This window comes from Ovis canadensis, chromosome 14, assembly GCF_042477335.2.
Source record: "Ovis canadensis isolate MfBH-ARS-UI-01 breed Bighorn chromosome 14, ARS-UI_OviCan_v2, whole genome shotgun sequence".
NCBI lineage: Eukaryota > Metazoa > Chordata > Mammalia > Artiodactyla > Bovidae > Ovis > Ovis canadensis.
Window position 1 is genome coordinate 16,028,812 of NC_091258.1, and position 21,031 is coordinate 16,049,842.

The 21,031-nt window shown below is 47.7% G+C and overlaps 2 protein-coding genes across 3 annotated transcripts in view; one reads left to right on the forward strand and one right to left on the reverse strand.

Annotated features, from left to right (window-relative positions):
- The first annotated feature begins 2,838 nt into the window (after positions 1-2,838).
- GABARAPL2 (GABA type A receptor associated protein like 2) lies at positions 2,839-13,880 on the forward strand. Its single transcript, XM_069549622.1, has 4 exons — positions 2,839-3,050; positions 3,376-3,431; positions 4,560-4,732; positions 13,284-13,880. The coding sequence occupies exons 1-4, from the start codon at positions 3,017-3,019 to the stop codon at positions 13,372-13,374; spliced, it is 354 nt and encodes a 117-aa protein (XP_069405723.1). The 5' UTR covers positions 2,839-3,016; the 3' UTR covers positions 13,375-13,880.
- A 2,859-nt stretch (positions 13,881-16,739) lies between these two features.
- ADAT1 (adenosine deaminase tRNA specific 1) overlaps positions 16,740-21,031 on the reverse strand; it is a 38,236-nt gene continuing 33,944 nt past the window's right edge. For both annotated transcript variants that reach the window (XM_069549611.1, XM_069549608.1), the window contains one exon: positions 16,740-17,047. In XM_069549611.1, the coding sequence (XP_069405712.1) occupies positions 16,888-17,047 (160 nt within the window). In that variant the 3' untranslated portion in view covers positions 16,740-16,887. The remainder of the gene's footprint in view (positions 17,048-21,031) is intronic.

The window sequence follows — 21,031 nt, forward strand, 5'->3', positions numbered from 1 at the left end:
GACAATGTCATCAGCCAGAGAAACCAATTAGAATGGTGAACTGGAAAAAGACATCAGGAAGGTAGGTAAAGGGAAGTCCCTGGTGGTTCAGGGGTTAGGACTCTGCGCTTCCAGTGAACTGGGCATGGGTTGGATCCCTGGGGATGGGGTGGGGGACTAAAAACTAAGATTCCTGCATGCTGTGCAATGCGGCAAAAAAAAAAAAGGTAGGTTATGATAGAAGACAGACATTGCACCTCGAGACCATCAGGTGACAAACATGCTTGTAAGTTGCTTCGAATCTCTCCACTAAGAAGCATACTAAGTTCTTCCAGGTGTAAGATGGTGTACACATACTTTGAACTAGGACACAATGACCAGCTCTGTAAAGGGAAGCAGGGGTCTTTGGTCCAATTTTTAACTTCTTCACTGATTCACTATCAGAGGGTTGACAACCATCTTCATTCCTTAGTGTTTAATTCTATTTGCAAAATAGGTTATTTTCATTTTTATACTCACTCTCTTCTGTCAGTTTAGTTCAGTCACTCAGTCATGTCCGACTCTTTGTGACCCCATGGAGTGCAGTACACCAGGCCTCCCTGTCTATCACCAACTCCCCGAGTTTACCCAAACTCTTGTCCGTTGAGTCAGTGATGCCATCCAACTATCTCATCTTCTGTCATCCCCTTCTCCTGCCTTCTATCTTTCCCAGCATCAGGGTCTTTTCAAATGAGTCAGCTCTTCACATCAGGTGGCCAGACTATTGGAGTTTCAGCTTCAACACCAGTCCTTCCAATGAACACCCAGGACTGATCTGCTTTAGGATGGACGGGTTGGATCTCCTTGCAGACTGCAGGAGGACTGCAGCCCACCAGGCTCCTCAGTCCATGGGCTTCTCCAGGCAAGAATATTGGAGTGGTTTGCCATTTCCTTCTCCAGAGGATCTTCCCAACCCAGGGATCGAACCCGGTTCTCCTGCATTGGAGGCAGACGCTTTAACCTCTGAGCCACCAGGCTATATTCAAAACCAAACTCTTGATTTGCATACCCCACCCCTCTGGCTCCACCCTGTTCCAGTAAATGACCACTCAATTATTCCAAAACCCTGACTTAGACTTGTTCCTCACGAATCATATTCGATTGATCAGCAAATTTTGTTGGATCTACCTTCAAAATGTATCTAGAACACAGCTGCTTCCCATCACCTCCACAGATACTATCTTGGGTTAAACCAACATCATCTTATACCTGGATTATCACAATAGCCTCTTAACTGTTCCCTTACTTCCATCCTCAACCCCCTATAATCTACTGTCTACACAGAAGCTAGGAAAGTCATATCATGTCACACTTTTGCTTATAACCCTCCACTGCCTTCTCATTCCATTCTAAATAAAATCTAAAGTTCTTCAAATGGAATTCAAAGCTCAACCCACTTTTCTAGATCTCTTTGGTCTCACTTCCTAATGCACACCTTCTTATATATTCAGCTCCAGTCACATGGGACTCCTTCGTATTCCCAGAAATATGTCAACCACTTTATCTAATTAGCATTCACTCCCACCATCACGGTGACTCACTAGTTACCAAGTATGCTTTATTTTTCTAAACAGCACCTATCATTACCCAACATATTTTTTTTCATTTTGTCCCACTAGAATGCAAACTCCGTAAGAGTGGAAGTATTGTCTGTTCTGTTTGCTGCTTTTCACCAACACTTAGAACAGTGCTCTTTCATGCAACAACAAAAATTTCCAGGCATGAAATTCAAAGGATTTTTCATAAAAAACAGTCCGACAATCAGTCACCTCTAACTCCTCTGGCAATTAAGGTTAATGTTAAAATAACAAGAAATACTTCTAGAATGAAGCTATATTCCACAGCATCCATCAGGAATTTCAACTTAGGAAATGATAAATGACAATATTCAAACATACAAGCCTTTCAGATGCATCAGAATCGCAAGCACGTGGCAAGGATCACATGCCCAATTAAGTGAATATCTTCTTACATATTCACCAGCTCATAAACAGAGGGATGAACCAGAGCACACTGCCCTGGTGAGTCTTGGAGGAAGAAAGGAATAGTCACTGGAGAACCTGAAGGCAGGACACACACACACACACACACCCCTTAGGTTGTGATGCTGAATGCCAAAGAAACCCACTTCATGACTGGGTATCAGGGGAATTCTCTGGGTCTGACAGTCAGTCACCTCTAACTCCTCTGGCAATTAAGGTTAAATGGTCTCTTTGTGATCAGTGTGGTGTTACACTCCCTAAATGCATAGTTAATATAACTTTTCTTAAACGTTTATTCATTTATTCGTGAATAAGGGAAGGAGCTGGGATTTGTTTCAAATCCCAATTCCTAGGTCCAACGCAACAATTATGATTGTCCTCAGTACTGAACTCCCGCGTTGTCATCAGTACCCCTCTCCACACAGTCCCCTCAAACCAGTCACATCCCTCAGACTGAGCCCTGAACCTGCAGTCACTCCAAAGAATCCTCCCCAAAGTGTCAAAGCCCTAAGTAGACCCCTTGCCGTCACAGGCCACCAGAGCAACCTCTTCTGTCACTGAAACCTACAAAATTGCCCTCTTGTCACCAACGCCCCAGTCAGACTTGTCTATTGAACAGACTCCTGTAAGGACTCTATCCTGTCGGCCGGACCTTCTCACCTCTTCCCTTTACTAACGTCCACCGAGACCCCACGCCTGCTACCTGCTCTCGAATACCCGCTCCGCAGTCATCAGTATCCCTCACAGACCTCCCAGTCGCCCACTCTATTCCCCGCTCCGCCGAGAGCCCCTCTACGCCCCTCTCCTGCCCCGCCCCTTGACGCGCGGCCCCGCCCCTTGACGCGGTGTCCCGCGAGCCGCGCCGGAAGCCCCGCCCCTCCCGGTTGCTAGGCTCCGGCAGCCGGAAGTCCCGCCTGCCGTGTAGTCACCGCCGCTGCCGCCGTCGTTGTTGTTGTGGTTGGTTCGCTGAGCTCCGCGGCTCCGAGAGCCGGCTGCGTCCCTTCTTCGCCGCCGCCATGAAGTGGATGTTCAAGGAGGACCACTCGCTGGGTGAGCGCTCGGCCGCTGGCCCGGCCGTGGGGGCGGGGGCGGCGGGGGCCCCCTCCCCCACTCGGGCCGCCCCAGGCTGGGCCGGGCGGGGCGGGTGCTTCCCTTGGGGCTCGGGCGGCCGAGGTCCTGGCCCCCAGGGCTGTTGCCCACACGCCCCGGGCCGCCCGCTGCGGGCCCTGCTGGAGCCGGGGCCCCGAGGACCGGGCCCGCCCGGACGCTCACGAAGACCGGGGGCGTGCGCAGGTCCCAGAGGGAGGAGGGCCGGGGTTCTGGGAGCCGGCCGGCGGGCAGGCGCGGCCGTCAGCCCCGTGTGTTTCTTCCTCAGAACACAGATGCGTGGAATCTGCGAAGATCCGAGCGAAATACCCCGACCGGGTTCCGGTGAGTGCATTCCCCGCCCCCTCGCCTCCCTGTCACCCCTGCCGTCTAGGGCCGGTGGTGGGGCCCAGGCTGCTCAACAGTTGACAAGTTTAGACTACAGTCACGGTTGTGGTGGCAGATGGGCCACACTGGGTAAGGGGCCGTCGAGGGGCGCGACTTGACGGGCTGTAGTGGATGCTGTTCAGGTTGCTTCGGTGCTGAACCTCGCGATCTAGGCCAGCGAGCTGTCTGCAGCCTCTGGGCTCCCTAGCCAATTATGTAAGAAATGATGTTCTAGGACAGGGCGACAGGTCACAACCACTTTAGGGAATGGTGGTGGAGGGAGACGTTCACTTTGATCTTGAAAGTGGTACTTAAGTCTCAGGACATTCATCTTTAACTTTGCGCCTTCCTCTTTACCTGACTTCTGGTTCCCTTTTCTCACCCTGACCCTGTCATCCTTTGCTGGCCAAAAAAAAAAAAAGTCTGAGCCGCTGCTGATCAATAATGCTTATCCTGTATTTATCCCTTGATGGGGGAAATAATTTCTGTAACCCTTATTTATTTTTGAGGACATCCAGGCCTGTTATTGTAGTTTATTGCTTGTAACAGTTCCTTTGGGGAGAGGCAGGAGGGATAGATTTGAAACTTAGTTCAGAGAGAAGCAACAGGCCAAGTGAAGAGCTTGGTCCTTGGCTGCCTGGAGTTGCCAGTCATCCCCATTGATCTGTCCCTTCTCATTTCCTGTGTTCCTTGGGATCTTAATTCCCCTGTAGTGTGAAGGCAGATACATTCTGGGGCCCTGGAGTAAGAGGCTGTAGAGGAACCCTTCACCATATATTCTTGAGTCTGCCCAAAGTATTGAAAAACTTTGTAGTGAGAGCTGTGTTTCTCTTATGCATGCTGAGATCAGGGATGAGAACTGTATTAATAATTGACCACAGAAAAGCACTTGCTGTTTCCTGTAACACATGTATATCAATTCTTAATCTCCAGAGTGTGTGGTGTATTAAGCCAGGGGCATATTTGCTCATGTTATGCCATTTCCCACCCACCTCCTTGCCCACACACTGTTAATCAGCACTCCAGCAATGCAAAGCCAGAGCATCACGTTAGCAATCCAGTCATGACCGTACTTTGCTTTTGCAGGTGATTGTGGAAAAGGTCTCAGGCTCTCAGATTGTTGACATTGACAAACGGAAGTATCTGGTTCCATCCGACATCACTGTGGCTCAGTTCATGTGGATCATCAGGAAAAGGATCCAGCTTCCTTCTGAAAAGGCAATCTTCCTGTTTGTGGATAAGACAGTCCCACAGTCCAGGTGAGGGGTGTTTACTGGTATTGGACATCTGCTTGGTTGCTTACAGGACTCAAAACTTTGGAAGTCTGAAAACTTTTAGAGATCCTGATTAGAAATCTGAATTTTGTGCTCCCTGACATCAGGAGCTCAAGGAAAACAAGAAAGGGCTGCAATAGATGTGTGTGTACTTTGGGTTAAGAAAACAGAGCAAGGCCTGGACTTTTTTTAAAAAAAAGATGAAATTCAGCCTCAGATACCCAAGAATCCTTTTTAATAGTTCGGGACTTAATTAGGCTTAAGCCATCAGTAGAACTGAAGCCTGAAATGAGGTTTTTTTCCAAATGATCCATGAAATAAGTCCTGTCGTTCTTCCCCAGGAGCCTGTGGGCCCTGCTGAAGCTCAGCTTCAGTTAAGCACCCTGCCTGCTCGCTCGCTCTCCAGGCTCAGTCCTGGCCACTGTGAGAGTCCGCTGCCTGAGCCTCAGGTACCCGGAGACGGCTCTTTACAGACTTACACCTCCCTTTGCTCTGTCAGTAGCTGCCCTCTTGTTCTTGCGGTTGTGCTGCCTGGAAGCAGTCTTTGGGATATTTGGGGCCTGAATTGAGGCAGGGGCATTACAGTTCTCTTCAAGGTAGGCGACAGCCTAGCTTTAGTCTCCTGTGGAGAGAGGAGAATTTTCTGGCTCAATCTGTACCCCTGGTCAGTTCTTTTCTGTTACTGATTTGAGTAACAGAGCCAGATGCTGGCCCCCTTCCTCCTGAGTTTCATTTTGTTATCCCCCCAAAAGTAGTACTTCTGATGCTAAGGCTTTAAGAAGCCCTGGGAACTAGCCCAGTGTAGCCAAAATATGCTGCTTTTGAAAATCCTTGAAAACTCCAAGAAAGGCCTAAGCCAAATTCTAGTCCCATTTCCTACGAATGGAATAACTTTGGCTATTTTTAAGGTTTTCTCTTTCCCATTCTCTGACACTTCTGCTTCCTGATGTTTGGCAGAGGATTGCGTGGAAAATCCCATGGACGGAGGAGCCTGGTGGGCTGCAGTCTGTGGGGTCGCTGAGGGTCGGACACGACTGAGCGATTTCACTTTCACGCATTGGAGAAGGAAATGGCAACCCACTCCAGTGTTCTTGCCTGGAGAATCCCAGGGACGGGGGAGCCTGGTGGGCTGCCGTCTATGGGGTCGCATAGAGTCGGACATGACTGAAGCGACTTAGCAGCAGCAGTAGCAGCAGGGGCGAATGGAAGGTCTGCCTTCCATTAGGCCAAGGCTCTGCCTGAGGAGAAAGGCCAGGCTCTGCCTAATGGGCGCCATGGCCTGCTTACAGCTCGAGCTTAGGAAGCTGTGGTGTTGCCAGGGGTCATCTTGTCACCCCGCTGGGCTCTCGGCCTTCCTTCCAGGCCTCTGGGCACTGTGGTGCTGGGTGCATTCTTCTCCAGGGAGGCTAGGGAAGCCCTGGGCATCTGCAGTCATGTTCCGTTTCCTTGAAGGTGGTGGGGAGGTGGAGGTAAATCAATCTTCATGCCACCTGCAGCTTGTGCAGCTCCTTGACGGCCCTGTGTGTTCTCCTTCCCAGAGTTGGCTTCTTGGTGGGAAAAAGTTTGTGAGTAGGACCTGTAGCCTTGAGTTTTGTTTTCCTTGATCCTGATCTTCTGATACTTTTTGAAGAAATGAAGCAGGCTTCTGGAGACATTAAGATTATGTTAATGTAGCAATTACAATGGCTGCAGATTTTAACTAATGCCTCTCCCCCAGTAGAATTGGAAATGAAAAGTGATTCTCAGGGTAGCAGAGGCTGCTTTCTCTCTTAAGTTTTATTTGCTTTTCCAACCTGGTAAGAATCCTCCTTAAAACAGGTTACAGTGGTGACCCAAGGCACACTAACCAGCCCCTCCACCCAGATCCTTCAGCGCCTTTGGCTCCAGTTAATGACTTCCTGGCCCACATTTAAGGCAGCAGTTCTTTGTTTGGGGGTTTTAGTCTTCAAAACAAGTTTGCTTATAAACAAAAGAGGCATGTGACATCCTTGGGCTGATCACCTGATCACCTGATTCCTGCACAGACAAGATTGGCAGTCTCCTCCTAAAGCTACAGTTTTGACTCAGCTTCATCACTTCCTCCCCAAGGCAGTAGGAGCTTCTTCCTTAGCACTTTCCAGCCTCCTTAGGGAAGCGTGGAGCCTCCTTTAACCATTAGCCAGTGTTTGCAGCCTTTGGAGAGTGGCTGGGGAAATCACAGTTGAGAAAGGATGAGCCCTCCCCCATCCCATAACAAGCATATCTACACAAGGATTGCTTATGTCTGAGGCTGAGCAAAAGCAACTTCATTATTCTTGCCTTAGGGTGGGCTTGAGTGTTCCGGGACACAGGCGACCATCCTGTAAAATAGTGTGATTATTGTTTGAGTAGTCAGTGTTAATAATGACTCTAGAAATACAGACAGAAGCAAGTCCATAAGAATTGTACATTGTACATTTTAAATCCTTTCTGAGTTTTTTTTTTTTTTTTTTAGAAAGGGGAGATCTCAACTGCCTTTTCCCATTTAGCATTGGAAAGTTGAATTCTCTGCCTAGGTGCCTGCATCTAGAATCAGGCTGGAAACAAAAGGAAAACCGTGTCTTGGTGCAGACAGGACTTGAGAAAGAATATCATTATTGTATAAGCTTTCCAGTCAAAGCTTTAGTGGGGAACCCAGACCTGGCAGTGGGGCCTACCTTGTGGTCTTTGTTTAGAGCACAGATAAGAGTCTTATTAATCCCTTGTTTAAAATAGAAACTGGGGTATATTATTAAATTAAATAATATCCAATACTTTGGCCACCTCATGTGAAGAGTTGACTCATTGGAAAAGACCCTGATGCTGGGAGGGATTGGGGGCAGGAGGAGAAGGGGACAAGAGAGGGTGAGATGGCTGGATGGCGTCACGGACTCGATGCACATGAGTTTGGTTAGACTCCGAGAGTTGGTGATGGACAGGGAAGCCTGGTGTGCTGCGATTCATGGGGTCGCAAAGAGTAGGACACAACTGAGTGACTGAACTGAACTGAACTGAAGATGTTGTAATTTGGGAATGTTACGTTGGGAGATCTGTGCTGTTTAGTATTACAGTATTTAATTGTTCCTGGCTCTTTTTTTGTTAGTTCTTTTGTTCCTGGCTCTTAGAAAGGTACTGTGTAAAAGAAGTTATGATGTCTTACAGTTCATTTAAACTTTATTTAGAAATATGCTTCAATTCAACACTTTTGAGCACTTCTGGGTAAATACCTCTTCAAAGCAGGGTTTATTTTAGTAGTGGAATAGAGTATTTATATCAGAGAAAAACCTGATAAAAAGAATAAGCAGTGGTTAATTTTTTGTATTTTAGGGAGCCTCTAGGGCCATATTAATTTTAACTTTGAGGCCAGTGTCTTTCCAGGGTCCACAGCAGTAGCCACTGTCCTCTCCCCTCGCCCCCCACCCCGCTTCCCCCGCTGGAAAAGAGACAGATCCAGGTCTAGTGGAAGCACGTGGGCTTCAAAGCAGATGGATGGCCAGGTGGCCCATTGGTCCAGCCAATTCATGAGTCAGGCTGGATCCCACAGCCTCCATAAGCTGACCTTGGCCGGGGCTGAGGAAAGCTGGTGCAGGGACGGGGTGTCCACGATTCTAGGTCAGCCGCCCCCGATTCATAAGCTGTCGAGTAGCTTAAAACTAGTTTGTCCTCAGCAGCATGGCTCTTCTTAGATGTGGGTCCTTCTGAAAAGTGCCTTTATTACCGATTAGTTTGTCTAGACCTGTTTGATCTTGAATGGAGGGGTGGGGGACAAGGCTTTAGGGAGCAGTTTAGGGTCATGCCACTCAGGGTCCCACCACACCTTAGCTTGCCTCAAATCTGCTGTTGGCTTTTCCTGTTTCTTCCCTGTCAGACTGAGAGCTTGAAGGTGGCGTCCTTCTTAGATGCCTGTAACACACGATGCCGCAGCAGTGTGCGTTAGTGCTGGGCTGGGGGTCGTCCTTGGGTGTCTTCTGTAGCCGTAACTCGGGCAGGAATCCTTGGTGTTGCAGTGCTGCCTGTGGGTTGCCAGCCTGACCGACGCATTCGAGCAGCCTGCCTGCCTGCGCCGACCTGGCGCTCCAGCGGCGGCCTGCCTGTGCTGAGTGCCCTGGGCCTCCGAATCCCGAGGGGCCCCGCTTCTCAGCGGCATGGGGCTTGTTGGAAAGGAGCAGCCAGCCTTCTGCTGTGCCCTGGAGAAGAGAAGTGCGATTTACATCCCTGAACTTCCACTTGGCTATCCTTTTAATGGGAATTGTTTTTTTAAATTACTTTTCTTAAACTATATTTGTAGCCCAGCTCTCTTTTGGCTCCAGACCGAGTTATTCTGTGTGTGTGGCCTGATCCCACAAGTGCTGTTTTCAAATCATACTGTACAGATGCTTTCTCGGCACTAGGAAGCCTTGGAAACAGGTGTCCAGTCATGCGCGTGGACTGGAGCATTTAGATCCCAGCTGTGAGCAGTTTTCAAGTTCCTGCCCAAGGGATACCTGAGTATAAGGACACAGTGCTCTTGCCAACTGAGTAGGCTCCGTAAGATGCTGCATGGCAGAGAAACAGAACAGCGAGTGGGCTCTTAAAGTCATTAGGCAAAGCCACCGAGTTATGAACACGATCTGAAGGCGGGGCCCTAAGACCTGCTCGGTGTGGATACAGAGGCTGCAGCAGTGGCGTCCCTGGGAACGTGTTTGAAATGTAGAACCTCAGGCTTGACCTTGACCTTCCCAGTCCAAATGGCATTTTAACAAGACACCCAGGTGATGCTGTATGTGTGTATGTGAGGAGCGCCGTTCCAAGGGCGATCTTTGCAGAAGGTACAGGAGCGCTGACACTCGGCTGTGAGGTCCAGTTGTGTGTTCGCGTGAAGGCAGCACAACTCGGTGGCAAGAATGCCTCCCAGCTTTGTGATCTGGGGAGAATTATTTAACCTCTGGGCTTCACTTTTATTGTCTGAACTATGGGTTATGATTGTGCCTGCCTCCTAAGACTGTTCCGAGGGTAAAGAGTCATGTATGAAATACACTTAGAGCAAGTGCTTGGCACATAAGTGTTTGCTGTCACAGTTAGGGTTTTTATGACCGGCCTCTGTAGCTGCTAGGGCACTGTTAAACAGATTTATAAACCCAAGTTTTACCAAAAGACAATGGACTCTAAAGACAGAAAGCCACATGATTATAGCGCTCCCTCCCCTACCCCGTCAGAGTCTCAGAGCTTGCCTTCGCAGGGGGTCCATGGTCATTGTTCACTGCAGACAGTGTTCAGAGTTGGGGATTTATAAAGCTCCTTGGATATTCCTAACTCAGCAGCAGGATTTCGAATCACTGCCCTTGAGCTTGTAACTTGCTAGAAGAGCAGAACTTAAGCCTGGCGCATGGAACCAAACCTGACATAGACGTCCAGGGGGTGCTGCCCTCGGCTTGCACACAGTGCCTGCTGCTCCCAGGCCCTGTGGGAAGCAACGGTACTGGGGAAATTGCAGCTCAGGTCTCATCAAGACCACCCTGGACTCTTGTGCCACGTGGTGCGGAGTGGTGGCGATAGCAGTAGCTCTCTTCCCCTTTGCCTCATTTTGAGGATTCTCAGGGGAAAGCAATGTTCCTTAGGGTGCCAGTGGGCTTCCCCGGTGGCTTAGACGGTAAAGCGTCTGCCCACAGTGCGGGAGACCCGGGTTCAATCCCTGGGTTGGGAAGATTCCCTGGAGAAGGAAATGGCAATCCACTCCAGTACTCTTGCCTGGAAAATTCCATGGACTGAGGAGCTCGGTGGCCTACAGTCCATGGGGTCGCAAAGAGTTGGACACGACTGAGTGACTTCACTTTCACTTCACTTTTAGGGTGCCAGCCACCAGAGCTAAAAGTCTTTGTGAGAGACGTGGCTACTCATTCCAACCTTGTGCTAGTTGCTGGCTCCTCACTCCTGCCTTGTCACTCTTCTTCCTAGTAAGGTGCTCTTATAGATAGGCATCTCCCCCTGTGGCAAAAGGCTGGTTTCTCAGCTTGGCTGCACTAGGAATCATCTTGGGCATCTTAAAACTTATTGACCCCTGGGTCCTACCTCCAGATTCTGCTTTAATTGGTCTGGGGGAGGGCTTGGGCATGTTTTTCAAGCTCCTCATTGTTTCTGCAGCTGAGGTGGAGGCCTGCCACTCGGAACAGGCTGCCCCCGGGTCCTCACGTGTTCCAGGGCAGGGCAGTCCATAAAGTGGCACACAGGCCACCTGTGTGATTCTGCATATTCTAGCAGCCACGTTAAACAAGGATAGTATACCTACCTATCTGATAGACCCAAAATGCCATCATTTCCACAGGTAATCGAGATTGAGATAATCGTGCATCTTTTCTCTCTACTTGGACACTTTGAACCTTGTGTATACTTTACGCTTGGAGCACATCACAGTTCAGATGAACCGCTTTTCAAGCGCTGAGCACAGATACACAGTGGCCATTGCGTCGGACAGCGGAAACGTTTCTATCAGAGCAGAGACTTCTCATGGACAGTGCTGCTTCAGGGAGTCCTTATTGTACAAAAGCCACCTCAGAGCCTGGCAGAGCACAGTTCTAATTGTACAGGACAGGCTATTCTGTATTCATACTCATCCACTCCTACATGGTTACTAATTCTCACCTGCCCACACTGTTCAGTTCAGTCGCTCAGTCGTGTCCGACTCTTTGCGACCCCATGAATTGCAGCACGCCAGGCCTTCCTGTCCATCACCAACTCCCGGAGTTCACCCAGACTCAACGTCCATCAAGTCAGTGATACCGTCCAGCCATCTCATCCTCTGTCGTCCCCTTTTCTTCCTGCCCCCAATCCCTCCCAGCATCAGGGTCTTTTCCAAAGAGTCAACTCTTTGCATGAGGTGGCCAAAGTACTGGAGTTTCAGCTTTAGCATCATTCCCTCCAAAGAAATCCCAGGGCTGATCTCCTTCAGAATGGACTGGTTGGATTTCCTTGCAGTCCAAGGGACTCTCAAAAGTCTTCTCCAACACCACAGTTCAAAAGCATCAATTCTTTGGTGCTCAGCTTTCTTCATAGTCCAACTCTCACATCCATACACGACCACAGGAAAAACCGTAGCCTTGACTAGATGGACCTTAGTCGGCAAAGTAATGTCTCTGCTTTTGAATATGCTATCTAGCTTGGTCATAACTTTTCTTCCAAGGAGTAAGCGTCTTTTAATTTCATGGCTGCAGTAACCATCCACAGTGATTTTGGAGCCCAAAAAATAAAGTCTGACACTGTTTCCACTGTTTCCCCATCTATTTCCCATGAAGTGATGGGACCAGATGCCATGATGTTCGTTTTCTGAATGTTGAGCTTTAAGCCAACTTTTTCACTCTCCTCTTTCACTTTCATCAAGAGGCTTTTTAGTTCCTCTTCACTTTCTGCCATAAGGGTGGTGTCATCTGCATATCTGAGGTTATTGATATTTCTCCCGGCAATCTTGATTCCAGCTTGTGTTTCTTCCAGCCCAGCGTTTCTCATGATGCACTCTGCATATAAGTTAAATGAGCAGCCAGCCCTCTAAACTGAGAGAGAGCCAGGAAGAAACTTCCCCTTTATACAGAAATGTAGTCTCTGCCCTGTTTACGTGGAGGTCTCTCACAGCAGCCAGGAGCAAAGCAGGGCTGTGGGGCAGTTTGTCCTTACCATCTTGAGGCCCCACCCCCTCTCTGTGTACCCGCTGGCCCTGGTTTTACTGAGTCCTGCATGGAAGCATCTGTTGTGACCTTTCTGGGTTTAGTGACCTCTGATGTCTCGAGCTGGCTCCCAGACTGCTCTGTCAGTGCTGGCTCTGGCTGACACCCCAGCTCCCCCCAGATGTAGTCATGCCTGTTTAGCACGTGTCTGGACCTCCTGCTCGTCTCCACTAGTGCAGTCAGGTGGCCAGAGCTCAGGTGTTCCTAGTCTTGAGCCAGTGCGGCTCGGCTTCATGGCAGAGCGCACTCAGGTCTCCCCTGCTGCAGTCTGTTGTACTGCTAAGGGAAAGCCAGCTCTCCTCCCCCGCCTGCTTAGCTGGAGAGTGTCTGTTCATGGAGGCTTCTTAGGCAGGACGTCCTTGGCTCCCGATGCAATCTGAGAGCTTCTTGCACTACGTGTGAGGAGAGCAGCTTCCCTTTGATGACGCCGATGCAGGTCTCAGGCACAGGTTTCTGGCAGGGGAGGTTCCACAGGAATCATGTCAGATACTAGTTATAAATCGTGAGAGGCCAGCTGCAAGGAGGCACTCTTGCCCACCTTTGTCCTCCGCTCCCACAGATGGGCTCTTGTTCCGGTTTTCTCCCCTGCCCCTGGCGTTCAGGAAGCATTGTGAAAGCACTCCCTGGGAGCTGGGGCTGGCGGCCTTGCCTTGAGATAGGCTGCTGCTGCTAGTCTAATCCCCGATTCCCGAGGCCTAATTACTTGTATCAACCGCCCACCAGAGGTGTTACGGAGAGTAGCTAAAGTAGTGGGCTCCTTATCCTCAAGCCATTTTTCTCCCAACAGCTGGACTCGGTCATCAACCCCAATTCTCAGTGTTCTTTCTTTGTTTCTCTGTTTCAAGCCTAACTATGGGACAGCTTTACGAGAAGGAAAAAGATGAAGATGGATTCTTGTACGTGGCCTACAGTGGCGAGAACACTTTCGGCTTCTGAGGGCCGGCGCTGGGCTGGTGCAGCGCTCCCGCTGTGGATCTTGTACATAGCCGGCCATTTTCAGTTACTCTACCAGAACCTCTTCACATAGACCTATCCGTGCATTTGTAACTGGATTTACTTCTTAATATATTGGAAGGTTTTGTCTCCTTAGACTAGTAAATTATCTGCAGAGTTTTATTTTGAGTTTTTCTTTTGTGCACTGTCCTCATGGCTATACCCTCCAGAGAACCTGTTCCTCTGGGAATCTTATTTAATGAAGATATTTCCATATTGAAGTGAGGGAGGTGGGAATTAAAGTGAAAGGGGAGATGATGCATTTATTCTGGATTATGTTTGAAGTGTTAGATGGTGAAGTGTTAAAAGCATCCAAATTAAATCCATAGCAATCAGAACACTGCTTTACTAGATTTTGCCAACTGCCAGTCATGTTGGACTGAGCTAATCTGTTCCTCTTTCTGAAACTATTAAGGTAAATAATTAACAATAAAACTTCCTCTTATAAAGGCACTGCAGTGTGACCGTGTCCTTCATTCACCTTGTTTTAGATGGGTGAGGGAAGGAGCTCCTACGTCCGCCAGGCCAGGGGGAGGGTTTGTGGGGCCTATGGCAGAGCAGCTGGGCACAGGGAGCCTCTGTCAGGAGGGACTTGTTTTCAGTGGTCAGTGGAACCTCTAAAAAGGTGTGTGTCAAGAAGGCCTTCCACTGCTGTTTGCTGACTACCCTAACCCTCCACCTTTTGGGGAACTTCTTTTACTGGCACATTCTTTTCAGAATTTGTTTTTGGAAGTCCAGTTATATGTGAATATATGTTCAAAATGTTTCTTATACAAAAGAGAACACATTATATATACTTTCAGTGAACAGTATATCATGATGATCTTTCCATACCAATTCATAGAAAGCCTTTTCATTTATTTTAGTATTACATTGTGTGGGTGTATCATTATTACTGAAACCGAGCGGACCCTGTGTGGCTCCTGGGCATGGAAACCTTTCCATGTGACCCGTTCTTGTAGGGAAATAGACTCCAGCCTCCATGACCTTCCCTGAGTTCCAAAGGGCAGATTCAAACCCCTGTTAATCAAGGAAGGGTGATGCAGTCACCAACTCTTAATGGACATAAAGTTGAGCAAACTCTGGGAGAGAGTGGAGGACAGAGGAGCCTGGCCTGCTGTAGTCCGTGTACTTAGGGACTGAACGGCAACAAATCAGGGAAGGGAGTGGATGCAGAGCCTCGGAAGAGCAGCCTAGAAACAGTAGTGAAGCCCGTGGGCGAGGCTCTGGTTCCAGGTCAAGGGATACACAGAATACCTTTCAGCTCTTTACAGAACTCAGACTCCCCCAACAAATGGAAAAGTGAAAGTGAAAGTTGGTCAGTTGCCTCCGACTCTTCGCGACCCCATGGAATTCTCTGGGCCAGAATACTGGAGCGGGTAGCCTTTCCCTTCTGCAGGGGATCTTCCCAACCCAGGGATAGAACCCAGGTCTCCTGCATTGCAGGCAGATTCTTTACCAGCTGAGCCACAAGGGAAGCCCCAAGAAATGGAAGGTTAGCATTCTTCATTCCAGACAAGACCCTTCGAGGCCGGACTAAAGGAGTGTGGGCCCTGCAGACACTGACTTATATGTTCATCTCACAGATGAAGGAACAGCACCTAAAACATCTCAAAACCTATTTAACTTCTAAGTAAATTAAGAGGTCTTTAGTTTGATAAAGGGGATTCATAAAAACGTGTAGCAAATATGTACATTTTAGTAAATAAAGCTGTGGTGAATGAGGCAGTGTGGTACTGACATTGGGACAGACAAATATTTTAATGGAACAAAACCTAGGAATTGATCTGTGTATAAAACATATGGCATAACAAGTTATCAGGGAAATAATGAACCAGCTAACAAATGGGACCGCAACAGTTGGTTACTTAATACGGTAAAATTTCAGAGGCATTCCTATTAAAAACAGTAACTCAAAAAGGAAATCCGAAGGGTGAACTCTATGGTATATGAATTATATCTCAATGAAGCTATTAAGAAGTCTGCTCTCAGTGCTTTTCTGAACTTTGTTCTGGCATAAAACTAATGAGAGGAAAAGTAAAGGAGAGGCAAAAGAATCAGGAAGGACACTGTAATAGACAGATGGTGCTAATCTACACAGAAAAACCTAAGATAATCTATACGAATTGGAAGAAAGTTCTCCGTGGCTGGTGGATACCAGATCAGTCACAAATATTGATGTTTCTATACACCAGTTATGACCATTTAGGGAATATTATAGGAAAAAATTCATTTTCAATAGAAGTAAAATGAATATGTGCATAGGAATAAACTTAATATGATATGTAAGACCTTTATGGAAAAAATTACTGAAGAACATAAAAAAGAGATAACCCTAATACACCATATTCAAGGATGGGAACATCCAGGACTATAAAAATGCATGTTGCCCCCAGATTAACCTGTGAGTTTAATACAGTTTCAATAAAAATCCCAATCAGGTGTATGTCTGTGTAATCTGACAGTTGCTGGCAAAAGTCCATTAACTGGAGAGCAAAAGCCAAGAATAACAAGGAAATGTTAAGAAAAACAAGCCAGGGAGATCTGTGTTAGCAGTAATTAAGTAATTAAGACTGTGCCATGTGGCAAAGAAACAGACACATAAACCAGGGAACACAACGGAAACCCAGAGTTAGACCCATGTTTAAAATATAGCCGTGATGGCGTGAAAAATCAAAGGGGGAATGAACCTGTTCATCTGTTATTTTATAATTGGTTTTATATATATATATATATACACATATATATGAATATAGATTAAATAATGCATCAAATAAATTCAAGATGAATTAAACATCTAAATGTGGAAAAGCAAAACTTTAAAAAAAATCTAGGAAAAACAATCTGGAACAGCTACTGTCTTTTAAGAGTTGGGAAAGAGAGACATCCCTGGTGGTGCAGTGGTAAAGACTCTGCCAGGGTTTGATCCCCACTTGGGGCAGATCCTGCGGACATGCCGAGAAGCAGCTTAGCCTGTGCTCTGGAGCCTGGGAACCGCAGACACCGAGTCCATGCGCTGCAGCTGCCGAAGCCCTCGGGCCCCGGGGCCTGTGCTCCGCAACGATAAGCCACTGCGAGGAGGAGCTGGAGCACCGCAGCCGGACAGTAGCCCCTGCTCACGGCAGCAAGAGAAGAGGCCGTGCAGCCGCAAAGACCCAGCACAGCGCAACCAGGGCACCACTCCCAAAGGCAGCCCAAGCATCTGCTTCAAGGAGAATTCAGGAGGCGGTGTACATGTTTTTATTCTCAAAAGCCTCACTCTTCATTAGACTGAATGGTAGAATGCTTTAAAAAAGCACAACTGGGGATTTAAAGTTCCCCTTTTCATCTTTATTTCCTCAGGGAGAAAAAAAATGCTGGTGGTTGACATTGCGAAGGCAAGGCCTCGAGAGTTAGGTAGGAGGATCTATATGTATCTCTGTGATCAACAGCCCTGCTTCCTCGCCTCCTTAGCTGCTAGAGACAGGCTGCTGCTTCCAGATGTGGGAAGGGGTGGTGCATGTGAGCAAACGCCTGGTGCACAGCACGGAGCTCCAAATCATTTGCCCAACAGGCTCCTTCTATGGATGATCTCTCAGGTTTGTTAGAAGCAGCTCTGGAAATCCGGATCAGTAAACTGCAAAAAAGAGTCCCTTATGAACAGCAGCTGGAGACCAAGGCTGGCCTTGGACACGTGGCAAGCAGCCCTCCTCAAGCCTGTGCTGAACGGTGTCTCACCCCACCCTCAGTCAAAGGTAAGGATACTGACACTCTTGAAAATGCACTTACCCACCCACGATCAGATGCTCAGAGCCTCCTGGAGCCACAACTCAAATCTGTAGCCAAAATCCATCTTTGTTCTGCTAGACCAGAGGTTACAAACCGAACACCTGTGTCTCTACGTGGCCCCTAAACATACATCTAGAAATACAACTTTCTTGCTTCTCCTCAAAAACAAAATGGCTCCTCTTTGGACAAGTAGCTTTCCAGTTTATTCCATCCACTTTTTAAAGGTTTCCAATTCCTGGATATATTTGGGCTTAAAACCTTTGCACCATAATTTACGTGCCATCCTTTATTTTAGAACAGAATTTCCCCAAAGTACATGCAATCAAAACAGTAATTCTCATTGGCCCTCATCTTTGATGAGAGAGGCAGAGAACTGGGAGGCACGATCTGCCTGTGTTGGCACAGGTGACCGAACCCTGGAGTCGGTGGAGACCCCTGCTCCCTCACTCCAAAGCCTAGTTCTTTGGCTGCCAGCTGTTTTTCTCAGCCCGGCAGTCACTGAGGTGCTGGGCTGGGAGGACAGTCACAGTACCACTGGGGAGAGGACAGAAAGTATGGCATGAAAATACCAACTGAAATGGCACTCAGTTCAGTCGCTCAGTCGTGTCTGACTCTTTGCGACCCCATGAATGCAGCATGCCAGGCCTCCCTGTCCATCACCAACTCCCAGACTTCACTCAAACTCATGTGCATTGAGTCAGTGACGCCATCCAGCCATCTCATCCTCTCTCGTCCCCTTCTTCTCCTGCCCCCAATCCCTCCCAGCATCAGAGTCTTTTCTAATGAGTCAACTCTTCTCATGAGGTGGCCAAAGTATTGGAGTTTCAGCTTTAGCATCAGTCCTTCCAATGAACACCCAGGACTGATCTCCTTTAGGATGGACAGGTTGGATCTCCTTACGGTCCAAGGGACTCTCAAGAGTCCTCTCCAACACCACAGTTCAAAAGCATCAATTCTTCAGTGCTCAGCTTTCTTCACAGTCCAACTCTCACATCCATACATGACCACTGGAAAAACCATAGCCTTGACTAGATGGACCTTTGTTGGCAAAGTAATGTCTCTGCTTTTCAATATGCTATCTAGGTTGGTCATAACTTTCCTTCCAAGGAGTAAGCGTCTTTTAATTTCATGGCTGCAGTCACCATCTGCGGTGATTTTGGAGCCCCCCAAAATTCTGACACTGGAGGTCAAAATAGTCCACAAGGGGCAGTGATAAAACAGGAAGTTGGTGAAGTCTTACAGGGGAGGGACAGGGAACGCACACTGAGAAGAACTCTTTGCTTTCTCTCAATTAACTGAATCAGATTCAATGAAAACAGGGCAAACTGGGCTGAGTGTGTGTCTGTTGCTGGGCAAAGCTTGGGCTGCCCACAGTTTAATTCTCGGTGACTTCCTGCGAGGGTGCACACAGGCCTGTTGCTGAGCTGCAGAAGGATGCTGGGGACGGGCTCTGTGACGCTGCTCTGCTGTCAGCTTGGCCTCACCACCCAGGGGCCCGCAGTGCCTCTCCCCATGGAGACGCTGCCGGGTTTCAATGCGCTTTTCATTCTCTTGGCTGCCTGAGCAAACAGCCATCACTGTTTCCATTGTGAGCTCTTCTCATGGAGCCAAGCCCAGGTTCAGGGAACATGTGTTTGAGACCAACATTTGGCAGCCTGGGTCCTCACTTGGAGCGACTTTCTGCCTTTGCCTTTTTCCTATTGAGACAGTTCCTGAATTTGGAGACTGAAGAGCAGTGTTGAACACACTTAGTTCTAGAAGCTAACTCCTCATCCTGCTAGCTCACTGGGACGAGGGACAAAAAATCTACATGCAAATCCAGAGCCGGGGTTGTTGTTCAGTGGCCAATTGTCTGATTCTTTGTGACCCCACGGACTGCAGCACCCCAGGCCTCCCTGTCCCTTACCATCTCCCGGAGTTTGCCGAAGTTCACTGAATTGGAGATGCCAGCTAACCCCCCATCCTCTGCCACTCTCTCCTCCTTCTGCCTTCAGTCTTTCCCAGCATCAGGGTCTTTTTTGCATCAGGTGGCCAAGTATTGGGGTTTCAGCTTCAGCATCAGTAGTTTCAGTGAGTATTCAGGGCTGATTTTTAGGATTGATTGGTTTGATCTCCTTGCAGTCCAAGGGACTCTCAAGAGTCTTCTCCAGCACCACAGTTTGAAAGCATCAATTCTTTGGCCCTCTGCCTTCTTTATGGTCCAATAGTCACATCCGTACATGACTACTGGAAGAACCATAGCCCTGACTATATGGATCTTTGTCAGAAAAGTGATGTCTTCGCTTTTTAATACATCGTTATTACATTGTATTACAGTGTTACTATAGTGCCTGGGTTACTGAGATAAAATTATTACCATTCCTCTTGTTACCAACATGACTGAGGCCATACATATCTCACAGTGTCAATGAGTTAAGTTTCTTGGAGAAAATTTCTCTCTGCATTGTCTACCCAATTAAGAATTTTTATGAGAAATCTCATCTCAATGTTGAAAAAACTGAACATCTTAACCTTGGGGCCTCATTTTCTAGATCAGGTGACAGGTTAAAATTCAGAGATTAAATGCTTTCTCTGCATCCACATAGGAAGTAGTGACAGAATTGGTACTAGGACATAATTATTAACACTTCAGTATCTAAACCAAAGTTTATTCTACTATGCCAAGTCATGGATAATGACTAGGTTTTTTTTTTTTTTTAACATTTTTATATTGAAATATGATTCCATGTAATAAAATACACAGATCTTAAGTGTACAGCTTAATACATTTTGACAAATGTTTACATCCATGTAATCAACTCTCCGGTTGAAACATGGAATGTATCCATCATTCTAGAAGTTGCCTTGGGTCTTTTTCTACTCAATTCCCTTCTTCCATCTTCCCGCACCCAGCAATGACCCCTGCTGTGACTTCCATCCACTTTGATTAGTTTTCGGGCCCTGGTTTCAAGAAATAAAAAATGAATGCGTGTGAATTTGCCTGCAGACCTGAAAAGTCTCTTTACAGAATTTTCCTCCTCATCTTGGACCACAAGTACGCTTAAGATTTGTTTTGGATCCATCTGGACATTCTTCCAGAAAGTCAGTTGTATCCCCAGTACAGACATATTTAGGTTTAAATGGATTCACGATTAGAAGAAGTGGAGGCTAGCTATTAAATATGATTCTTCAAGATGTGGCATAAAAGGATCTCTTCCTGGCTGGAAAATCAAGTTTTGTTCTCCAAAATACGTGCCTCCTTGGCTCTCTGCGTAGCCTACTGTTCCTTCAGAGTGGCTGCCTTTGTTGCAGTGGAAAGAATTGCCTGAGCCCTTGAAAGCGAGCACATGCGCATTAGCTCTCTGCTTAGAAGCTGTTTCCCAGTTTCCAGAACCTGCTGCTTCAGGGGACTCCTCTTGACAGCTCGACTGCCCCAGATATCATCACAGGAGGACGTGGCCGTTAAAAACCTAACATGTCCTAAGCTATCTGAATTGCCAGCAAGGGACCTGGGTCTCGGAAATTGGCAAACTTCGGGTAAAGCTTGCTCAGAACGTTGCCTGAAAGCCACAAAGTGTTGCCCGGGTCCAGGTGGAGGGAGCCTTCCACCAGCCACGGAGGCGACCGGACTGGCGGGCCCTGCCTCTCCCCCTCGGGGCGCTGCAGCCAGCACGGGTCATTTTCTCCACATCGGCTGGCTCCCTAGACAATGAGCTAATGCTTGGCACGGAAAAACTCCAGAAAACAAGGCATTTAACTGCACACTTTAAGGCAGAAATGACTACATGGAATATATATGCAAAATTATTTAAATCAAGCCAACTTTTTAAAACTCTAAAGAAAAAGAGAATAA